At 38.7% G+C, this 24,605-nt stretch overlaps 1 protein-coding gene across 8 annotated transcripts in view; it reads right to left on the bottom strand.

The window, feature by feature from the left end:
• Positions 1 to 24,605, bottom strand: part of AFF2 (ALF transcription elongation factor 2) — a 335,651-nt gene that overhangs the window by 14,091 nt on the left and 296,955 nt on the right. For 5 of the 8 annotated variants that reach the window (XM_086850057.1, XM_086850055.1, XM_086850063.1 and 2 more), the window contains exons 10-18: positions 20,957 to 21,119; positions 19,423 to 20,442; positions 17,230 to 17,351; positions 10,842 to 11,073; positions 8,735 to 8,874; positions 8,121 to 8,184; positions 4,664 to 4,800; positions 1,392 to 1,463; positions 939 to 1,032 (exon numbers count right to left, since the gene is read on the bottom strand). In XM_086850057.1, coding sequence (XP_086706183.1) covers positions 939 to 1,032; positions 1,392 to 1,463; positions 4,664 to 4,800; positions 8,121 to 8,184; positions 8,735 to 8,874; positions 10,842 to 11,073; positions 17,230 to 17,351; positions 19,423 to 20,442; positions 20,957 to 21,119 — 2,044 coding nt within the window. The remainder of the gene's footprint in view (positions 1 to 938; positions 1,033 to 1,391; positions 1,464 to 4,663; positions 4,801 to 8,120; positions 8,185 to 8,734; positions 8,875 to 10,841; positions 11,074 to 17,229; positions 17,352 to 19,422; positions 20,443 to 20,956; positions 21,120 to 24,605) is intronic. The other 3 variants (XM_086850056.1, XM_086850059.1, XM_086850062.1) reach the window with 1 other exon arrangement.

Raw genomic sequence — 24,605 nt, 5'->3', positions numbered from 1 at the left:
GCACATAGAGGACACATGGGTAGTTAGGACTATGGCTGCTACTGGAGTTTTGACAGTACTGGAGTTTTGGAGTTTTATAGCAGAAGGACCATTTTATCATCTTTTACATGAAAATATGAAAACTGAAGTGTTAAAAGGTTTTTACAGGTTTGCAGTACCAATATGTCAAAGCCTGGAACAAATTCATAGAGGCTGAAAACACCAACAAAAAATGACTGATGGGCTGACAAGCCATTATAATTACATAATTATAGAATAATATGTAGTAATAAAGTAAAATAATTAATGTATGCTTCAAACAGCATTAACCAGTGAAATATATGTAACAAAATATCAGAGTGGAAGAAAGAATCTATTCCTCTCAATCTAGGAACAGCGAGGATCTATCATTCTTACACTGGGTAAACAAGCATTTGACAAGGTAAAACAAAACATCCCCAAGTCATGACCACTGGATCTCTCCTCAATTAAGGCAAACCTTCAAGATGCAGGTAAGGTAATTTGAAGTTCCACAGAAATAAAAGGAGAAATCCCTGAAACTGCAATAAGCTTCAGGAAATCTCACTGAGTGTAAAATCTAAACTCAAGTAATTACAGCCTAAATAACTACTTTATTATGGTTCACTGGGGGTCAGGTCATAATCACTTGCACATTGAAACCTTGGAAGAATCAGAAACTTGCATAAACATTACATGGTGTTGAGAATAATGTTATTTTTGTAGAATTACTGAGTATGGTCCTTTGAATTGAACAAGTGACTAATCCAAAAATCCCCCAAATCTCTTCTGTCCCCATTCCCTGGCAGCCATTCTGCCTGCATTTCCCATGAGAGAAGTTAAATGTGGGACTTTTAAGTCATGCAGTTGTACTTGAGAGAGCTCTTAGTGCTGGTATGACTTTCATTTCATATCAATAAATTAAACAGAATAAAGATTACCTTAAAATATTCCATAAGAGATCTGGAGTACTTCATAGCATGGTCCTTCTTTAGTTTAAACATTCTCAAGTAGAGAAGTGATAAGCATCGGTAGCTGTGGTAATTAGAAAAGGATTATGTTAATTCCATTGCTTAATGAAAGTCATAAACTGTAAAAAAAAATAAAAAGCTGACCTATATTTTGCAGTTTCTGTTCTAAGGTTACATTTTGAAGCATAAGCAAATCAAGAAAAAAAAAAAATTGGTCAAAAGCATTAAAATCCCATCTTGATAAGAGTATAAATTAGAAGAACAAATGTTTAGTCAGCTGCTGAAGAAATCCATTAGTTATCCTTTAATAGTTTAATGGAAAACAAGAATAATGATCTTCTGTAAGCTGCTTAAGTAATTCAGTACTTTTAAAGTCCTCCTTAAGATTTTAGCTGCTTCTCTCATTGTCACAAAATGACTTACCATAAAACTGCTAATTTCTTGTCCCCTTCTGTGGCAGAAGAGCCTGTGAAATTCTTGAGTCTCATTGCATACCTTGTCAGAAAGGTGAGAGATAAGAAATTGAGAGTTAAGATGTTTCCAAAAATAATCAGATATTCTTCTCCAACTGCAACAGTTATTGGACACAGTGCTCTGTAATGGAGATCAATGTAAAATTCAACAGAAAGCATCACTCAAAATCTGAAGGCCTTAGGTAAATCACCAGTTTTTTGGACCAAATGAACTGTTCTTGGGCATATTAATGATATTATAACCAGCCAGCTAGGCTGAGTCCCGCAAACATTTGGGATGAATGTCGAACAGAAGCATAAGATCTTGGCCCTATGTGTATCAAAATGTAAAGTAATATATAATAAGGTTATATATATATATATATATATATAATACTTTGGGCTTGAATAATATCTTCAAAATACTTCTCATAAATGCTTCTTCAAAGCTTTTAATATACTTTTTACAGAAAATGGTTTTACATGCAGAAAAAGTCATGTTCACAGCTTTTTTCATTCTTGGGTTCATTAATTTATGAATCTTGTGTACACGGTCTTCTCTCTCTATTTAATTGCTGCTGTCCAGCATTTGGATGATCAAGGATTGAGTATTCCTATCTCCTCTATCTTTTTGGGTTTTTTTTCCTTTTAACTGAGCACACTCCATTCTGTGCATTAGTCTCTCGAAAATCAATTCATCGCATAAAATCATTGTTCTGAACCCTAATGCAATTTCACAGGTACTTGTGTTAGAATAAGTAATAGGGTTCAGCGTTGCATAAGAAAGTTTTAAGGTATCCAGGCAGTATCGATGAGTTCTCATTTACAGGGAGGTAATGGAGTGCAGGCAGCTGTGCTGCTCTTCCCTGCCTTGCTCCCGCCACCCATCCCAAGCCCCAGCCTGCAGCTGCACCACCCCACCTGGAGCACTTCCTCCATGTCCTGTCCCACCTGCTCTTGGGTATTACAGTTCTCCTCAGATTGGATGAATGTGACCAAACAGAAAGATCTATGTCTCTGGGATTTCAGCATTACCACTAACTTAAAACACATTTGATAGATCTCTGATAGTCCCAATCTCTTTGATGCTCCACTTGCTTTCACAAATAGGTGTGTGATTCAGACAATCAGGGCAGACACAGCTAAATGCAAAAGGGAAAAATTGTGTTTCTGATGAAGTGAGGAGTAAAAGTGAGAAAAATATCCCTCTGTTTGTTATCTCACAGAAAAACTATGTTAGTATTAGCAGCTACACTGAGGAAATGTGTGCACAGCCACATACTTTCTTAGTACATCCAGCACTCACTGTAGCCCACAAGAATTTTGTCTTTGTCCATGGAGTTTTACTGAGCCTGTACCAGCCTGCTGCTCATCTGGGCAATCACCTGTTGTCCATATCTAAACACCAACAGCAATTAAATGGACAAATAAGTCTCACTGGCCGCTACAAGATGCTGCATGCAACAGCTGGTGAATTAAACTCTACTTTTGGTGGTAGGTGGTGGAATTAATCTCACCTGACTTAAGCTATCTATATATTGGAGATCTATTATAACAAATTCTCGATTCATCCCCAGCTGAAAGCAGCTCCCGAAGCAGTTCAGGTACTGCTTCCATGCCAAGGTCTCCCTGTCCTACAGCCTGCAGCAGGACTGTGCCTGGAGCAGCAAGGGCTGTTGATGCTGAGGAGTGCCAGTCACTCCAGGACACAGCTGTGCCCTCACCTGACTCCCTGCAGGTCCTGGCCTTTTGTGAGCCACTCCTGGAGCTGCCATTCTCCTATTTAAGTGGTTCAGAGATTGTGGGTGAACAAAGCTTTTAGATCTGTGCACTCCGAACAGACAGACTGCTGGACTGAGGAGCAACGATTTCAACTGGGCTGTGTGGTTTTCTTAAAAAAAATAAAATAAATGCAGGCTCCTATGAAGAAGAACTCCCATCTTTAAAGAGTATTTATTTAAATACAATTTATTCTGCCATGCAGCTGCAGCTATGTAGTTCAGGACATGCTGTCAGACTGCAGGATGACTTGGGCACAGCAGAGCAAAGGCAGGTGGCTCCTTTTCCAAGTCCTCTGCTCTCCAGGGTTTAACATGGATCAAGTCTTGAATGAACATAGTATTTTTCTTCAGTGATTTCTTTAGATTTTCTCTTCCCTTTATGAAGAATGTAAAAACCATGTTTTTAAATATTTAACAGGCATATTATTTACCTGAGAGTAAGAGCTTATGATTTGATACATTTTATTATGCAAATACCCACTTATTCAAATGTAAAACATTAATTATCTTGGCAGTCCCTAATAGCTAATCTGGCATGTTAAAAAAACCACCGTTGACATATTAAAAACCAAATATTTAGGGCCTGATTTGCCTCTTTCACTTGTACAAACTGCCAGTAATTACACTGACATTAACAAGGATATTCCCAGCATACACTGGGGAAAGCAAAGGTGCATCACAGTCAAGAGGAGAGATCCTGTTGTTCTACTTACAGGTAAATTTAATCATGCTTGATTTCACTTTGATAAATTGCTCAAGTAAAGCAAACTTAGTTACTCAGGAGACTATTATTTCTATGGAGCCAACACTATGAAACAGCTATAAGGAGCAGTAGCAGATTTTAGAATAATAGTTCAGACATTTTATTAGTATGTAAAGACTCTCTCATCCATATTCTAGCCTATGAGTCTACAAAGCTGTATTAAAATTAATTCAGCTGATTCACATTCCTTTAACATTAAAAATATACTGTTTTCAAGAGAATATATGCAGAAGTTTCCTCTCTGGCTGTGATCTTATATCCCAAGTTTCAGCTTTTCTCTTTTTTAACAGCCAAGTTATAAACCTCTAAAACTAGGGTTTGTAATAGAAATCCTGATAGACTCCTTTTAATGCTTTGAATTATAAAACTACACCTTTTAAAAGACAAGTGTCATTGCCAAACAGTGAAATTACTATACTTTACTTCCACCCACTACATTTCAATTTTAATTTTATGAATATTGCAAATTATAACACTCACATTATAACCTCTGAAGGGGATAATTTATAAAGGCAGTGTCCATCAATTATAAATTTTCCATGACATTAATAAAATGGCAAGAACTAATTATGATGACTTCTGAGATGAAGATGCCTTGGACAAATCATTAATACGTTGAAATGGTATTTTTTTAAACATAGCAGGTTCTAATTATGACTGAAATGAGATGATGAAAATGATCACAGAAAGGACATTAACCTGATGAGTTCCACAGTCTCTGAGTACATGGTGTATGGAGATTTAGCTTCTAATGGATCTCGCTCCATAGCATTTCCACATTCGATGAAGGAGAGGGCAGCATCAGCATAATTCACTGCTTTACCAAACTTCTCCAGCTGAAATGGGAATGACACTGTCAAGAAAATCCTTCAGCCTTGATTTCTAGATAGGCAGATTATTCTACAAAGCAACACTAGCTTTAGGATGAAATCAAAGTGACACTGGTAGCTAAGAATGAATTCAGATAGTAATTAAGGCAGGGACTATGTTTTTTACCAAATCTTTTCAGGGCAGTAAGCGACTGAATGCTCCACAGAGGAAAGTCAGTGTATGTTCACTGACATCAGGGATTTACACAGGCAAGAAATGGCACTAAGCATGTTTATGCACATCCATACTGCTCCTTGACAGATGAAGTAAATTTGAATGTCATTATGCAAGGGTTAAGTAACAACTCCATGCCATTTGGCTGATGTCATATTCTGTGTTAACTGTTGGTCAAAAAAAAAAAAATCTCACCACTTATATGATGAGTAAAAGAGCAGGGATAAAAAAAGGAAGACAATATAGCACTGCTTAATATTTCATTTTACTAGGATTTTATTGCAAAAGGTTTTAGCCCTCATAATGGTTGTGATTAAACTGACTTAGACATACTGATTTCTTTTTTTATGTGTAATGAATATTATATATGACATTTTTATAGTACACACTTTATAATAGCATTTAACATTTTTGGTTTTTGATAGCTGAATGTAAGGATTCTACTAATGTGGCATTTGATATAGGAGATCCAATACACTTTAAATAATTTAAAAATGTCCTTCTATGTCTCTATCAAAATATTTTTGATGCATTTTCATATGTTTCCACTCACAAAACAGAAGCCTATTCTAACAACATATTTAGCATAACATTTATTATTGGTCCAAGACAACAGTATACTTGTCTATGTGGCTCCTTCTAAGCCATAACTAGTTCTCTCTGCCCACCTTTAATTTCAAGTATGGCTCCTGTGCATTGATTATGTACAAAGCCTTTGTATAATTGATAGGTATCAACTGAATGGCCAGAAAAAGGGAAATGTTTCTGACTGATCTCTCTCTATTCCAGTGGCTGCCTCTCAGCATATTCTTCAAATTCCTTTTTTCACTTTGAAAAAACTTCCATTAATTTTGGAAGATAAAAAGTCTTCCAATGGTGACTTTTTGTGGTATGGAAAAAAGAATCTGTCTGCAAGCAGATTTAGTAGAGACACCGAATTTGATCCAAGAATGGGATCTGATTCTCTGGAGTAGGTGGAATTATTCCACCTCAGACATCATCTCAGACAGGAACACAGTGAGGTCTCAAAGATCTCTTCCAACTGGTACAGCCAGTTGGCACTGCAGCAGCCCATCTGTATTAGCAGATCCCTTACTGCAGCCCCAGACAAGCAGAGGTTTCTATGGGGTTGCTCCCATAAGACATGAAACGTCCTGCCCTTCACCAGAAATCTATTTTCTCTACAAGCTCAAGAACACTGCTGCCACAAATCTCATTAACATCTGCTGACACATTTTGAGGTCACATGCATTATCTTTCTAACCACTGCAACACATCTTTCAATGCTGCCTGTGCTCTGTCAAGTCAGCACCAAGAAACCAGCAGCAATTGTTTCCATAGGACAAGTAACACTAGGGGATTGTACGCCAAATGTGTTACATGGAGATTATTTACCTGCAGCTGCATTGGGTGGTAAAAAAAACAACAAACAACCCTTCAGATCTAAATAGCAAAAGGAAAAAGCAGATATGTTGTTCATGGATATTTATGTCTGCCAACAAGTTGATCACAGTGAATGGCCTCACACTGGGGCACTCACAAACTGTTTGTGACAGGCAGGGCCTGTGTGCAGGCAGCAGTGGGATGTGCTGTGCCTGCTCCTCTTAGTGCTGCTTGAGAAACACCCCTGATCCTCCAGGCACAGGCAAAGGTAATAGCACAGGAGAAGAGTCAACACCTTGTGAGTGCATCTGGCTGCAGAGGGAGGTGAATTGACAGAGCACGTTGAGATCATCGGGAGCCTGAGCCTGAAATATTTGCTAGTGTGGAGCAGGTAGCCCTGTGCCAGCACCTTGTGTGCTTTGTTTAAAGGTCACCCAGCTGTTGGAGGTGTGAGCCTGCAGATGCCAGACTGTGGCTGGACGTGCTCTATCGAGCTGGCTGGAAGCCATAAAGCCACCTCCTGTAAATGGGCATGCTGGGAGAGAAGACTGTCACCTTGCTGACAGTCCTAACAAGTGACAAAACCCTGAATCCACCACACAGAAAACACACTTGGAAACACTGTGCCCCAAGCCAAAAGGGAGCCTGGAGAGCTGAAGCAGACAGCTTGAAATGTCAGCTCTCCTTCAGCTCATTCTCAGCAGAGGGAGAGACTTTTTTATTTGCCTAGTTTGCTTTTTAAAAACATAGCATGAGATTGTTTTTTGGGTTTTTTATTTCTTAGCACAAAATCTCTAATGAGTAATCATAGAATATACATGCAAAACTCCCAGACATAGTAAAGCTGAGAGGTGAATAATCACCCAGCACTTTGAGGAGCAAAGTGGATTGACACACACCATTTTAGACATCTTAGTTAAATTAAGCAGAGGAGTCAAATTCCACTAAGTCTTCCTGGAAGAGCCACTGTTCTGCACCCTATGTAGCATACAGGAGCAAAGTCCCTTCCTACAAAGCAAATGTTTATTATGGACACTTCAGAACTGGCAATAGCTTGCATAGAAGAAACCATGGTAGAATACAATCTGTCAGATTATGTAGTTTTATCAAAATACTTGGCAAAAGTAGACCAATCTTACTGGAATTTCATCTAGGGTAAAGCAAGTAAAAAATAGCACTGAACTACCTCACTGCCAGATTTTTTGGGAATAAGTGTTTTGTGACTTTCTTTATCAGCCTAAAACCATGCAATAAAAAGGAATATAGTACATAAAATTGAATTGTTTCATATTTTAAACAACTGAATTGGAAATATCAGTTTTACCACATGATTATGGGGCTTGGGGTGATTTGCCTGTCTTTCTGCTATGGAATATTTCAACACTTCTGTTTTAGGTTTAAAATGAATAGGAAAAACAAATTTCAAATACACATCAACTTTTATAAAACCATCTTACATACTTCATAAACAGCATGATTGTTGCTCCTCCCTGGAAGAAACACCAGCTATTTGAAGTAGCTGGTTTTTTTGGAACAATTACTTAAAACTTAGGAATGGTGTTCAGGGTTTAACTTGTGCACAGTGTGTTTATGGAGCACAAACCGAAGCATAGTTTAATCAATAGCATGCTTCCTCTTGGTCTGAGAGGCTTTAGATCTTGTGCAATAATGCCCATTTTTAACACTGAGTTCCACAGTAAAAAGAGACAAAAAGCCTGTGATAACCTACCAGTGCATCTGCTTTATGCTTCAGCTTCTTAGCCTCTTGCATGTAATAATCTGCATTGTGAAGCCTAGAGAGACAAAATCAATTAATTCAAGTCCCTGCTTTCATATAGCTGGACAAATGTTTAAAAAAATTGCTGAATGCTTTAAAGAAGAATTTTGATATATATGCCCACTTATCTCTTTATATCTTAGCTTGGTATTAATCTGAAGCTGCTGTATGCAGCGATATGATAGGTGACCAGAATGTAAAATAAGTAGCTGTAGAAACTGGCTGCCCTAAGGACCTATTAATGTGTGCTGAACAGAGGAAAAAGAAAAATATTTTAAACTAATTAAGTATAAGAAGTTTCCATTAGAGGAACTAAAATTAAAAAAAATGAAGAAGAATTACCATGAACCAATATTCACGATTCAAAAACATTTCTCAATAGAATCTTCATTAATCAGTGACAACAACTCATTTGCCAAGATTAAAACTGTGTGTGTCTTTGTGCAGCACTATCCACTCAGGTGCCCAATACCAGCACTGTAATCAAAGATATTCTCTTTCACTGGGACCTCTGCTTGCACAAAAATCCCAAAGATCCCACAGAGCACAAAGTCAATAAAACTTACACATCATCAAATGTTATTTTGGGTCTTCTGGGCTCAGAATTCCCATTGGAAAGCGTTGGCACTGCAGACCAGATGTCTGACTCTAGATGGCTGGTGTCAAGAAGAGTGTTGGCTGTAGGTGTACTGTGAGATTCTTCCTCCTAGGAAACACAGGATTGTTATTCATAGTTCAAACAAACACCTTCCAACAGTGTAAGTGCTCACATCCACCTTCCCTGACAAAAACCCTTCCCAGCAAACAAAAGGGTAAGGCATAAAGCAGCTCACCTACCTTCATGTCACCTTACCAAACCAGCCTTCCCTTCTTTGTACCATGAGCCTAGTAGATTAATTAGAGAGTATGCTCTACTTCTCACCTGAGCTCTCACATGGACTCATGTGAGAGCTTCTAACCCTTTGGGGTTAGAAGAAGATTTATTTTCATTCTTTCTGTGTTTAGAAATTCACGTGGAGTAATTTTGCACTTTAAAGTGTAAGTTTTAGGTGGATACCATGGTGTTACTGACTAGAGACACTGGTAACAGCAAGGGTGGGGAGATCTAATGGGACAAGGCTGGGTCTAAACTCAACTTCTTTCAAGGTGTATCATACTAATGTAACCCTTTTTCCTATATTACTAGGAGCTAACGGTTAATGTGGCTGAAGAATCTGCTTGAATTTCAGCAGGGAACAATTTCCTCACTCTTGTTACAGAAAGAAGAATGGAAAGCAGTTGTGACTTTGCAATGATTAAAATCAGAAGCATAACAGATTTTAAATCAGGCAATTGCAAATTGGAAGCTTAGTCCCCAACCAGATAAGCTAAATTACAGATGGACCAATGAACTACGGAAAGAAGTCTAATATATTTTAGGGGGAAAATAGTTCATATATCAAGATAATAGATTAACCCAGGATAAATCTGACTAGAGATGCTGGGATGAGAGGAAGAGGCCCTGCTGTTTACATAGCACTGTTTATTTGCTGACATATGCAGCTCATTTTTGCACTGATTTCAGCTGAAGGCGTGTGTATTACTGGCGCAGCTTGAAGTGACACAATGATATCAGAAAGCAACAGGGATGAATGAATAAGGTGAAGTGATTTGTCACCTACAATCCAGTGCAACTTGTGAGTTTTACTATTACAGTGCAGGGTAACAACCTCTCTCAAAGTGGAGGACAGTGAAAAATGGGGCTATGCATGGCCTTTTCTGTGGCAGAATTTTCTTCTAATTTTGACAGTGGTACTGAGATACAGTTTGATACTATGAAGTAAGGATGGGATTGAAACTCTAGAGGAAGGACTATTTTGTAAAATGGGCCAAAACTCTGGAGTGTCTCTGTTTAACCTAAAAAGAGAATGACAAGCTAATGTGAAATTTTATGTTGCTTTACTGAATTTGTGATCCAGTTTTGGCTTTTTTTTGTGTATTTTCAGAAAAACTCCCTTACCTAAATCTGGTGAAAAGCAAGAAACAAAGAACTGTCTCTGTGAGAACCACTGATGGGGAGATAGCCCTAACAGTGTGACATTTTTCTGGGGGAAAAAAACTCTATTTAAAAATTGTCTAAATGCTTACACATAATTAATGAAGATTAAGTGTAAATAAACCTTACTGTTTTGAGTCTGCAAACCTGAGAGAGGTTATTAACATGCTGAGTGTACTATGGACAACATTTTTTATATTGGTATTATCTGTTTAGTTTGGGCTATAATATTCAGTATGACTACAGTGCTTAATTGTGGGTGAGAATTTGGGGCAGTTATTCTGGATTTCTGGAATATTTATTCCTGGAAGTTTTATTTTCAAAATGTGAGTGTTGCAGCTACAGAGTTAAGGGACTAATTTCAGCTACTTGATGGTTGCAAAGACTCTTCTCTGAGGCTCAGGGTCCAGGTGCTTCAGGGAAGGACAGACAATGCCAAGTAGATGTCTAATGCTGACCTAAAAATGAAGCTTGCAAGAGCTGGCTTTGCCTGGTTCTGCAAAGATCCACTCCCCCTGGGTGGGGCTACAAAAGCATTTAGAAATACATATTGTGTGGAAAAAAAAATCCAACAGAATAAAGCTGAATTAATTTCACTTTATCTTGTTCACTGCTGCCAACTGAGGCTGGTTACTTACACAGATTCCTTTGGGGTTAGAAGATTTATTTTCATTCTTTCTGTGTTTAGAAACAGAGGAGGAAGAGCTGCTGGTCTGTGAGGTGTTTGTGACAGTGGGCTCCTGGCTGAAGGAGCCGTTGTCACTGCTGTGCCGCCGGTGCACAGGATCATCCAAGAGTGGGGACAAGGGAGGAGGAAACAGCTTCTCTTCTCTTTTCTTTGTCACCTTCTTCACTGAGCTATTGTTGCTCCTGGGACATAGAGAAAAAACAGTTGCATTTCAAGAATATTGGTTAATTCCCCACAGCACAAAGCTCTACATTTCCTTTACTGAGAACCCAGCTCTGCCCTCTGGTAAGGCACAAGGGGACAGCAGCAAAAACAGAAGAGCTGCCTCTGCCTTTTCAGTGACTGCAGAAACCTGCTTTGGAGGACAACTTGCAGTGCATTAGTACAAATTGCACCCAATTTAAATGCTAATTTGAGTCAGTCTTCATTTGAGAGTTCATAGAGGTTCTGACTCAGCAAAGTGCTGAAAAGTTTTATGCACAGGGTTAGTTCCTTTGACATCAAGTATGACTATTTATGTGTTTAACATTAAGCATCTTTTCAAGAGGTGGATTAGGGCACATATAAGCAACCTTTGCAAAAAATATCCAAACAGCACACGGCATCATATGAGCCAAAAATAGAATTTATAACAACTACAAAATTATAACCATAACAAGACAATACTTATTTAACCTCTAGAATGAAACAAATGTTCAACACTATATTAAAATGATACGTTGTAGCTGGCAAAAGCCCTTGAGCAAATATTGGTTGATTAATTGAATGTGATTCACAAAATGAATGTGGTTTTGACATGAAAGCTCAAGCAATGTAATACTCTATTGTCTGTTTTATGTACAGAAATTGTTAGCTGGCTAGCAATGGCAGCTGTGATGCACAATAAAACCAGAAAAAAAACCCAACCTGGTAGACCTTTCTCCACTCAAATTCATCAAAAAAGAGAAAAACCAAACCCAGCACCTCACTGACTGCTTAACCTGTTAATCTACTCCAAGATTTTTAATTCAGTTACTGTCCCAGCTCAGTCAATGAAGATTACCTGAATTTTTATCTTTTGTTAGACATCTAATATTGCACTACATGATTGTTTACTTCTCATGATTATTGATTAAAATTTCAATGACAAATTAAGTCAACAAGAACTTATGTTTTGTTCCCACCTTCAGTCAGTGTCAAGAATTACCAATCTACTTTGCTTCAAAGTAACCTGGGAAAGAGGAGGAGGTGACACAGGTTCCCTTACTTCTCATTTACAGGCTCTCTCTCATTTCAGTCTGGCCTCTTCTGCAGTTTCACTGACAGTATCAATATCTACACCTTGGTCTCTGCCCTACCTGGGACCTTTGGTGATACAGGAATATTTTAGCCTTATCTGTGAAACCAAGGAGTGAAATCAAATGAACTCCTCATGTTTTATAGCTCCTCTACCCAAAACTACTCTAATTCAACCTGAGCAGTGTTAAAAATATCTTACTTGAAACCCTCTGATACTAAAGATCTTCAGACTGAAGAAATAAAACAAGCTCAAATTCATACTGCCTTACTGGGACGGATTCTGTCCTGCCTGGAAGACACGGGTCTGAAGAAGATCAAAGGCAAACAACCATGTTGGAATAGACTGGCAGTTCTTCGAGGAGAATGATTTTATGCACATGTGGTCCTGCAATATGTCCTCCAGAAAGTTCTCACTCAAAGCTCCATCTGTTTGCTTTCTCACCCCCAAAGGGCATTTTGGAACTCAGACAAGTTACCATAGTTATAGCTCATGACACTGAACTTTTTCCAGACAAAAGTTTTCCAAAGGAGGGTAAGCACTGCCCCAATAAAGCATGCACATGTTATTGGATTGTACAGCTGCAAAGAAGACACAGTTAACCCACAGAAACACCCAGGAGTAGAACCCAAACCCTCTGCCTCCCAAGCACATGCACAGGGAACCCTGAACTCATGGTGGGGAACACAGAGCAAAGTGGTTTTCCATGCCACTGTGCACGGAGGAGTTTGGAGCTCTTCACTATTTAAAACTTCGTAAGTTCAATTCATCTTTGGGCTCAGATATAAGATGGGATAAACCAATGAACAGCTTTTCAACTCTGTCACATAAATCACTCTTTGGGTTGGAAAAATTAACCACAAAACAAAAAATACTAGAGGTTATTTTTTCTACATAACATGTTTAGCTCCGTCCCCTCAACAGTACAGTTTTAATTGTCTGTTGAGTTTTTTTTTCTTTTCTTCCCCTTGCCCAATTAATCCTATAAATTTTTGCAGGAATTAAGCTGATAATTACCTAGCAATGTTACCTCCCTCAGATTTACACTAAAGCATTTATGTTAACAGTAACCTTCATGAAATAGGTTGTTGCCAGCAGTTAACCAGATTGTCACTTTGCTTTCGGCTGTTAAAGGCCCAAGAAACTGGTCTTTGATTGCAGGAATTGATAATTTTGAATTATTTTATTGCAATAATTACTGAGACTCAATGGTTTAATTTGCTGACATAATTGTTAGTTAAAATATATTTAAAATCTAGGGAGAAACACAATAAAAGTGCATGGAAAAACTACAAGCAGGACTGATGGTCTTGTGGCTGCAAGGTTTAATCTTTTGTGTAAAAAAGACCAATTACCAAATTATCAAAGAAGGAGAAGGTTCCCCATCTGCTTGCTTTTTTTTTCCCAGCCTGTTTCTTTTAGGGCAGAAAGCAAGCCAACAGGCATCAAGAGGTCATTGCATGAAGAAGGGAGAATTTGCAGCTACTCTCATGTTTCAAGTTGCCTTTCTTTGTCCTTTCTTTATCTACTCCTTGTGGTATGCGGTGGTATCTGGCCTGTTAGTGAGACAAAGCCACTGTCTGTACCAGGCACTTGGCTTTCTTTTGCCTCTGCTCCCCTGGCCCACAATGAAATGCTGCACATTGATGGTGATCTGACTTTCTGAAGGGGGTTTACAGGGAAAAGTCACTCCCACACTAGCTGGACCATATGGCAGCACCTGAACGGAGATTAAGTCATTGTCATAGATGTGAATGCTGCCTGTGCCATGAAGGAACCCAAAGGAATGCTGCTGTGACTTCCCAAGGGATCGACTAATATGTATTGCCAAGTACAGGTGCATCTTCAACTAAATGTCAAATAAAAGAGAACGGTAAATTTTGAAAAACAGAAACGTAGAAGTGTTTGCCTCAGACAGATTTCTAGCATGCCTGCTAGATGCTGGGCATGTTTCACTGGTGTGAGTCCAAATCGATTCACAGTTTGCATCAGCAAATAATTCCCTGTGTTACTACAAAAAAAAACAAATACTGGTGAGTAGTGCTCTGTCTGGAGTGGGTCTGTCAATCAAATATTCATGTATCAATGGGATTCAGCAGCACATACATGTATGTTTAAATTAAAATTTCTCTGTCAAGGAACTAAACATAAATCCTCTGCTGTAAAGCAGGCAGCTGATCTGACAAAAATTCAGCTTCACAGAAGTGTTTCAATGTATTCCTATAAAAACACTGAAACACCTATTCCTTCATTTGCTGTAAAGTATCAGAAATAAGGAAAATACAGTGGCAATAGTTTGAACAGCACATTTTAACTGTCAGGTCAGATTTTGGAAAAGTCATCAGCCCCTGAGTATGTGAGGGAAGGAACAGAGAGGTAATTATGGCTTATGCAATGACTACATAATACAAACCTGCTCTCTGTGCAAATGTCTTTTAAGTTCAAAAGTGACCATTTGAAATTTCTAAACTCAAATTATACATGTAGTGACAGAAACTTGTGTAATTAGGCATATAATTGTCCTTATTAGACACATGATCCTTTAAAGATTAATTGTGCATCTTTGCTTGCTTTATTGAGTCCATATATTTAGGGGAAGACTATAGAGAAATGTATCCAAGTGCCAAACCACAACAAGACATATGATGGGAGCTGTCAAAGCACAGGTGTAACCTGCATTTTCTGAATGCTCCTGACTCCTGAATGCCTCCAAATTTTGGCCCAGATTATAGTATTTCTGTAAAAACACTCTTGTACCTTTAAAAAAACTTAATAAAAATCTCAGGTCTGCCTTGGGGAACTTGGCTTATTGGCACAGGGATCAAGTTCTAATAGGAGATACCCAAGTTTCCTACTAAGTGACAACATCCACCATGGGACTTAACACCTCCTTATGGGATGAAGATCATGATCACACATCGTCACTATATCACACTGTCTCAAAGTCCTTATATAGAGAGTTCTAATAGAAAACTTGGAACTTTGGGAATAAAAGACAGAGGAATGATGGGTTTGTCTTTACAAACAAGCTGTGGGTCTGCTGGTAAGATGCAGTTATCAGTGAGAGACAACAGAAACAACGGGATAGATTCCACTGAAAGATGAAAGAGCACCATGAATTCCACAAGAGTTAAGAATTAAGAAGGGATTATGCATTGTGGGGGGGGAAGGTATCCCAGGTATCAGGTGCTCAGGGAAGCCTGTACCTCTCAAGTACCTCAGCCTATGGGGAAAGGGAGAAGGGACAAGCAGACAAGTATTAGGATAAAAGGGCTGCGCCCTCCAAATATTTGAGAGGCCCCAGGGGAATGCCCCATGGCCTCTCCCTTTATTCGAATAAAGTAAAAGGACTCCTCTGTCTCCTTTTTGGACATAAACCTCTGGTGTTTGTGGATTAATTTTCCTGACAAGACCAAATGGCAAAGCCTGTCTTTCAACCTTTTACTCCTGAAGTGTTATTTTCCCCCATGGCCTTGAACAGTGGACTTTCTTCTGCCTCCCCTTAAAAATTTAGTTAACCCTCTGGAGAACAGAATTACTCCTGAATGCTTAAAAATGAACATTTAAATTTCTAGGAAGTTGTCTTCACACAGTTCATCCAACTCCCTGATCTTTTGGGAAATACATTAATCTATATTCAGTTGCATGTCTCTGGGAGTTGAAAATTTGAACTGAAAACTTTAATCAAAAAAGTATTGCATTTTCTTCAAGCAAATTCAGAAAACACTAGTAACAACAAATGCAGTGTGATCCAGGTCTCACTGAGGTAGGAAAAAAGTCAGAAAATTTTGTTCAAAACTTCAGGCAGATGAGAGAAAAAACTAGCATATGGAAGTAACTATTGATGGACACAACTGTGTTTTAAGAGAGAATGCCAAAGGGTTGAAAGCTCTGAGGAATCAAATTAACGACCTGGAAAACAAGCTCAAATTAAGAAACATCAGATTGGGGGTAGATTCTTAGGGCCTGATGGTGACAAGAATAGAAAGATTTTTTTTAATAGATTGTGGAGGTGCTGGGGATAGACAATCTTTGATTCCCTTTGCAATATATCTTTGCTCATTGTATTTCTAGCAACGACAGTCAGGCAATATCCATGTTTACCAAATGTATAACACGTTACAGATCCCACTGTAACTTTCAACTTGTCTTCCTTTTCCAGATTCCAACTCTGATTTTCTCAGTGGCTGAATGCAGTGCTAGTTCACAGACTGTAGTTACTCCATCTTGACGCCAGAATAAATAAAATGATGCTCAACCTTCTTTAAGGATTTTAAAATTAGTGTACTATTTCATAACTTATTTTTGAACTTTATCTAAATTTAGCTATATTATCCTCAAATTGTTTCCAGAAGCACACTGTGATTTTGATTCTTTGCTTATCCTAGAGCAAAATAGAAAGAAAGAAGGACCTCATCTCAAAATCATAAAAGCACAAAAATTGAAACAAAAGGGAATTGGACTCTTTGGCTATTTATAGAATGTTAACCTTGTGATCTTAAAATCAGAATCATTATTTATGTGGCACCTGTTTGCTCAAGCATTATAGCCATTTCTGAAAGGCACTGAAAGGCATAAACTGTTGGATGGTGTGTCTGCTGAGATACAAAGCACACATCTGAGACACTTGGGATGGTTACCCCTGGCATTGCTGTATACACTGGTAAAACAAAGAGGCAATTTCAGTATTTTGTTCAATAAAACTGGGAACTGTCTCTTATGAAAATGATTTTAAAAAATTAATTCACAGCAATCAAATGAATCCCACTTTAAGCAGGATTCACTGTCCACAGAGGTTTAAGGTAATAGAGGCAAGAAAGAACATTGAAAGGAGGTTGAAAAGTACACCAGGATTGTCACAGCATTCTGAAGTCCTGCAGGCCATCAGAAGGAGGAATGAATCTCATCAAAACCATGTGGATTTTCTTCCTCATGGATGGGAATACCAATGCTGTGTCACTTATGCTGATGGGCTTTAAGGCCCATCTGACTCTACAGCAAAGATATTTACAGAACAGTACTGTGAAATCCCTCAAGAGTGTGATGTCAGAAATACACTTACTCTTTAGTGCTGGTTATTCTGTGGTTCGGTATTGGAGATATACAAGGTGGGAGCAGACAGGAAGCAGGAGGCTCCTCCAGGCGCTGCTTCTTGCTTTCAGCAAAGGTATCCAGGCTTTCCATCTGTTTTAACAAAAATGGCAGGGCATAAAAGATCCAGCATTTATGTACAACTCCACTGGCCATCGACAGGACCTATGGAATCTCAGTGTATTTCCTTTATAGCAGCTACTACCTACTGGTCTAAGAGAAGTGAAAGTCACCTGAAATCAGGGCTAAATATGCTCTAAACACATGACATGAAGTTATATAACAAGTGACATAGCAGATAATTAGGAAGCAAAATGTCTCTCATGCTAAAGTTATCTGCTGTAGTCCACTGGAATTTAATTAATAATTTAGATGCAATGACTTGATAGCACCAAACCTTATTCAAGTAAATAGCTTTTACTCATTGACCTAATAGAAGTTGATGGGAAAGCTACTCTGAGTAAGTATTACTCACAGGATTAGGAGCAGAGGACTGAGCTGGGAGAGTCATTAATAGCAATAGCTCATTTGATATTGGAAGACTCCCTGATGCATGACTTTTGTGCCTGAACTGAAATGATACAAACGAAGCTGACTATTGCTCTGTCACTAGAACCTTTATATCAGTCTTCTAAGCGCTAGGAGATGACTAAAATAAATCTTTTATTAGCATGATTTAGAAACACAAATTAGTCTCTCCCTATCCTGCTTTAACACTTGGCATACCCTTAAGTCATCCTAATTGGCTTGTTTCCCCTTGGGTAGCAGTGAGCAATCACACTGCAATGGAAGGGGCTGATGCAGAGTCCAGCTTATGTTAGCTGGAGGTCCAGAGCAAGATTCTCCATTTGTTACTTTCTGATTCAAAGTCTCAGTTAAGGAAATTACAAGGTTCCAACTTTCATCTAATTCCCCCTTATTTTTTTTTCTTCCCTGGGAGCCCTCACTTTAGTTGCCAATACTACACTTGTGTTTTAGTCAAGATTCCTTCTCCATGATACAGACACTCCACTAAGTTACCCAGCAAGAATTATTTTTGGTATAATAATATGGTGTACTTAGACATAACATAAGTATGGACATCCCTCTCCTCTTTTTTTCTCCTTCCTTCTTGCATCTCTGTAGTGTGCAACTAGAATATAAATTGAATAAAAAGCTGCTGAGTTTACTCATGATTATTTTCACTTAATTCAACAGGGAAGGAGCCAGTGCAGTGACTCATTAAGGCAAACGATGCATAAAACATCATTTATGTCTGCCTGGCATCATCTGTCTTTGTTTTGGATTAATTCTCTTGTACCACTGGACTCCTCAAACTTAGAATTTCAAGAAGTCCACCAAAACAGACAACTGAAGTCATGTTCACCATGTTTTATAAAATTTGGGGTATAAAAAAAATACACTGATGAATTTTCACAGGCAGACCAGAGTACAAGTATTTCAGCTCGAAAAACTGACTAAAAAAATTAATTTAGGATGTAAAACCTCAGTTTCTTTTATTAAAACACATTTAGTTTGAAGTGTAATGTCATATCCCACAAGGAAGGATACCCTTGAGCATAAATAACATAAAACACATGATAAAACATAATGCCTTAAGTCAAAATATATTTTTTTTTCAGGTAGCTGTGCAGAGAAAGCAGCTAGTTAAGTAAATTATATTTCTATGAATCATATTGGTTCATACCACAAAACAATATAAAAACAGAATTTACCAGAAGCATAAGTAAGCACCATTCCACTGACTGATGAAGCCTGTTTAAACCAGTGGCCAAAACACCTTAATTCTGCAGACAATAAACCCCTCCCTTCCAAACAGAAGTCACATTTTCTGAGTATGGTTGAAACTGTACTAATATGAACTCATCACTTTCTGCAGATTACAGAACACTGGAAACTAATAGGTGAGTCAGCAAATACAGTGAAAAAGCTTGTAAGAAAAATCTCAAAAAATACATTGTTTATTGATTTTGTCAGCTGGGGTTTGCTTTTCACTACTTTCTGATGTTAATTTGTAGTGCACTTGTAAATGTCTGTCCTTTGTAAAACCAATAAAGCCTCAGTGCTGTGATGCCTCCCCAACAAGAAATCACTGCCTCTGCTCCTGACCTCCAGGGTGCTCAGAAATGCAAGTGTTTTCCTTTAAACAATGAAAATTACTTACCTTGTGTTTCCTTTTGGATTTTGTGGAGGGTTTTTCAGCTGCTGGGGTAGGGGACTCTCGAGATGGCCGCCTGTGTTTCACATTTGCCTCTCTCGGTTCACTTTTCACAGATGTGGTCTCAAAAGTTTCCTGTCCAGGTATCCTAGAGAGTAAACTAAGATCTATTTTCACCCACAGAGATTTGAGTTCTTCATACTCTCTCAGTGGGGACAGAAGTTCATTTTGTACGATTGGGATAGGAGAAAAGAGCTGCTCCTCCAGATCATTGCTGGTCTGGTCAATGGATGTGTTACTGCCATTGCTGGTTAAGCTACTTACGCTGAGGATGTTACTGCCAGAATCCTTCACTTTGACACCACTGCCAGACCCAGTGCAGGCTGGCAGCACCTTCGCCTGCAAGTTCTCCTCCTGGTCTGTGTTTGAGTCAGAAGTAGATGAATCAGTTTCAATGAACTCCCGCGACTTTGGGACAATTTTGCTGGGGCCTCTGTACTTTTTCTTCTCTGAAGTGAGACCTGTGCTCGTTCGTGGTTCTTTCCTTGGAGCTGTCTTCCCAACTGCTGCTTTAGTTCGAACCTTTGGCTGCTCGGGGGGTTCCTGTGTGTCTTTTTCTTTGGGAGTGTTGCTGGTATTATTTGGTTTGGGCCAGTTATACTCTTCTACACTGGAAGTCCTTTCTACCTTTTTGGGCTGCTTTTTCCCAGTAGTCCTTTGTGAAGTTGGCTCATTATGAGCTGGTGATTTCTGCTTGGAGCTTTTTGCCTCTGGAGTTTTCTGGGAAACTCGTGGTTTGGCTTTCTCTCGGATGGGACTAAGGATCGCCCGGTCTTTGGAATCAGTCGGGGGCAGGCTGCTGTTGAGCTTCCCTTTGTTTGGCCCTTCAGGCTGCTGGTTGCTCTGGGCCTGGGAGCTGCTCTCACTGTGAGGCTCATTTTGATTGTTGATGATGGTCTTGTTGGGGGGGTTCACTTTATTTAGCCATTTATCCAGCTGCCATTTATTTGTTGAGGGGGGTTCAGGCTGCAGATTGAAGGATGAGAAGGAACAAATCTCAGACAGAAGCAGTGCTTTTCCCTTTAAAAGAGAACATTTTTTATGTACCCTTTTAATTCAGTCAACTAATGGTGACTGCTAGTTTTATGGGAGTATTTATGGAGTATTTATGGTTAATTAGGCTTCCTTATCTGGTTTACAATGTGGCCCTGGAGAAATTTAATACAACTAAAAAGTTTAGCTAGTCCCTGAAGAGATAGTTTTGTCATGTTGCCTATCCTTAGTCCCAGCTGAATACTGTGTCAATAAAATCTTCTCTAGCTACTGGCAAAAATCTAAATATTTCTTTAAAGCAACTCAAATGTAGGCCAGAAAGGTTCTTCCAAAAGCTAGAATGAGTGTGTGGGTCATACATGTGCAACAGCAAAGGGAAAAGAAGTCAACCGCATCAGACAGCACAGAACTCCGACATCCGCCTAACAGGGAGCAGGACTCAGCTTCCCTCCATGCTTTCCCCTCTGGGGAGAGCTGAGTGGCTTACCTCTGGCGTGGCACTGCGTGACTCCTCATTGCACTCGCTGTCACTGGAGCTGCTCTCACTATCAGAGTCGGACTCAGAGCTGCTCTCGGACTCGCTGGAGCTGCCAGAGCCGCCACTGGAATGGGCCAAGCCAGAGGCATGTGCCACTGGCACTGGGAGACTGCTGCAGGGACAAAATCCTCTCTTAGTGTGCTCATGGCTTTTTGCAAGTGTTGCCCAGTGAGCCCCATTCCCACTGAATGTCCTCAGTGTCACTGCCCTCTCCTGCAGTGCAGACCCATCAGGAGCTGTGCCACTGTGGAGCCACCAGAGGAGCTGGTTGGGTTAGTGACTCATAGGACACATTATGTTAGTAACATTACAATCATCATCACCCTCCAGTAAGAAACACTGCAGTGACACAAACCTGAGCTTATTAGGCCAATGATTGCAAAAGCTAACAATCACACTTAAGTAATCCATTTATGGAATCATGGTTTCTTCATATTTTGCCAGCTCATTTATAAATTGTGATCAAAGGAAGGACATCAGGCAACTAATATTGGACAGTACACTTTAAAAATTAATTTTAAGGAATACTTTTACACTTCAGTGTACAAAAACTATGTATTTTGACAAGTCTTCAGGGAGTGCCCGAGAGTTTTTTATTTATAGCTTTTTTCCCTCTCATATTTATGATAATGAAGTGAGAAAATAGCATTCATGCTGAAAATAAGCTTCTCTGGGAAATCTATTTTTCTGTATGTTCAACTGTCCTCCAATGTGTTTATCAGCAATGCACTGTGTGTTATTGTTTCTCCTCAGCATTTGCTTCTAATCTGAAAGGTCAGATGACCCCACCTTTTAGCACTATAGAATTCTGCCAGTCTGAGTCTTTATAAACTCATCTTTAATTTAAACTTTTTTGTTAGGGAGATAACCATAAGGTTATATGTCTCTTTGGCTGATCTATACAGGGACTTTTTGATGATTGATTTTAAATTTGTGAAGCTGACAAAGCAAAGTGTTTGAAAATTGACACCATTTTCTGTCCCCTTATGGATATTCAATACTTCACCTTAATATATCATACATTGTGTGTGTCCCATATTGAGTGATCCAGAGATGTCTACAAGGTATAATGCAACTTTGCCTCTGTTTCCATCTGCTTTTCTATTTTCCTCCAAGAAGGATTCAACTAAGCTAGGAATATGCTTTCCTTCCCTTTTCAAACCAAGATGCTCTGTGCATCAAGATGTTGTCTTAAAAAACCACAGTAACTAAGAAACTGGAAAAGCCAGGGGAAAAAACAACAAAGGAAAAGCCAGAACAAACTGATGTGTGACCCTGCTCTGGTAGAATCTTTGCAAGCATTGCCATTGGCTTCTCTGACAATAATAGATGGACTTTAATTTTCTTCTTACACTAAGCTACTTTTTCTCCCTCCTTGTTGATAAAACCTATCGCTTACACTGCAGTTGGTAACAAAACTGTCTCTTTGAGCCTTGCAATGGCCCTGCAGTGCCCATTGACAAAAACAGCTTGATGCTTTAGGGTGCATTAATGAAACAAAATTACTCACTTGGGTAATTGCTACAGATTACTAACTTTGTTGCTCATTAAGTCCATCCCTTTTTTATTTTTTAAATTCTTCTAGCGGATCCTTACTCAACTGACTCAAGTAGAGCTACTTAGAAAATTTCAACTGGATGTAAAAGACAATTCAAAGAACAGATGATGAAAATACATAGGCATTTCTAAAAGTATTATGAAAAACTATTGCTGAATTAAAATGGATGCTACATTTTTTATTTAATAAAATTGCTTTTACAAACCATTTTGTATTTCTTCCTTTATCCCTCCTTTTCAGTGAAGCTCAAGAAAGTGTAAGAAAACACATTTTTCATCCAATTTTTTTTTACATTAAAAAAGGCAACAGAAAAGTTAAGAAAAAGAAAATGTGTTTGTAGGGGTGTTTGCCTTTGTCATCAATATCTTGTAATTTTGGTCTTATATTTTCTACTTGGAAAACACTAACAGATAAAAACTGAGCTTTCATATTTTGTTGCAAATATTTCCAAGAAGAATAAAATAGAAAACACCACAAGGATTCCCAGACTGAGGAGGCAAACATGTCAATTCCATTCTATAATGCCAGAATAAAGCACCAGCCTTGAAAAAAGTGTTATTTATGGAATTATAAGAAAACTTAAGTTTTAATTTAAAGACAACTTTCACCCTAAATCTGATAGCTTCTCTGGAGTGGTTTGTGCCTCAGTGATCTCCACACAGAGAAGTGTGTGTGGGGCTGCACACACATTTGTGCACATCTGTCTAAGGACATGCTCTGCTCTCAGGACTGGCACGTCTGCTCTCATTAAGACAACTGATGTAAAGAATAACACCCCTTATATAAGATCAAAGGCAGTGACCCAGCCAGACACCTTTAAACACAACTTACCTCTCTTAGTGCTCTGGGACGAGCATTGTAGCTGGGATGAGCTCCCAAAACAACAGGAGTCATTCCAGAGCAGACTGCAACTGTCTGACAAAGAACTCAAGGGGCAAGAATAAAACCATGGAAATAGATAGCAGCTCCAAACTGACGTTATTTTCTTTCTGCACATCAGCCTCAGAAAAAGCTACCATGTGCCAAACATTACTGAGTAACAGCTCAGCAAGCATGCAGGAACCAGACAGGCTCAAAATAATGTTTTTCATACAAAACACAATGAGGTCATATTTGTCTTTCACCTGGGATAATAAAATTATACCTTGGCTACACTGGGCAGTTTCATGCTGAAGGCATCACTGCAGATCCTCTACCTAAAGTAGAAGCATTCATTTTCATAATGTACTTTGGGTTGAGTGCAACTGTGTATGCTTTGCAAAACAATCAGGTAAGAACAAAAATGCCTTTCCTAGCATTTCACCATACTAAAAGATATATCTTGTACATAGCTACAAGCACAATTAACTTCTTTGATTGCAGTTCAATAAAGAAGAAAAAGGTATCCATACATTTCAAAAACAAAAACAGCATAAAAAAAGAATATTTTTGCTTCCAATAAAATAAGTTTAGTAGATGTTCTGGATTGCCTTTTGTGATTTTCTTCCTTAAATAAAATGCATGTCTTAGTTAAAAAATATTTGGTTTGCACTATTTCCAGAGATTTCTGCAGATTTGAAGTTCAATCATATTTTGAAAGATGTTGAGCTAGATTCTGCAAATCAAGCAGCTGTTATATAAATAAACTAGGCTTGCTCACATAGGTTTCAACTGCATGAACTGGGGGTTGCCTCTTGAGAAGACTTTCAAAGCAAGCTTTGTTATGTTGCTAAGATCCAGAGAAGGAATGCCAGTTCAGACAAGGTTTAAAATGGATTTAAAGCATTTTATCATCAGACACAAGTCCTCAAAGTGACTAAAGGGAGCAGGAAGGACTGATATTTGAAACTATTGAATTTTTATTTCCTGGCAGGAGATGAGCACTCATATTGTTCCTCAGTGTTTGGGTGGACAATGTTTTTATTTCATGTCAACTGAAAAAAAATAAATTAATAAAAACAATGCTGCACAATGGAACATAGCATTGTTTGGGTAAATAACACTTACAAGAAAGCCAGTCCATTATTATCACTTGAGATTGGAGACTCCTACTGAGACCAG

Source organism: Cyanistes caeruleus, chromosome 14 (genome assembly GCF_971803275.1).
Source record: "Cyanistes caeruleus chromosome 14, bCyaCae1.hap1.1, whole genome shotgun sequence".
Classification (NCBI taxonomy): domain Eukaryota; kingdom Metazoa; phylum Chordata; class Aves; order Passeriformes; family Paridae; genus Cyanistes; species Cyanistes caeruleus.
Note: the sequence above shows the minus strand (reverse complement) of the source record. Positions and strands in the feature narration are given on the sequence as shown.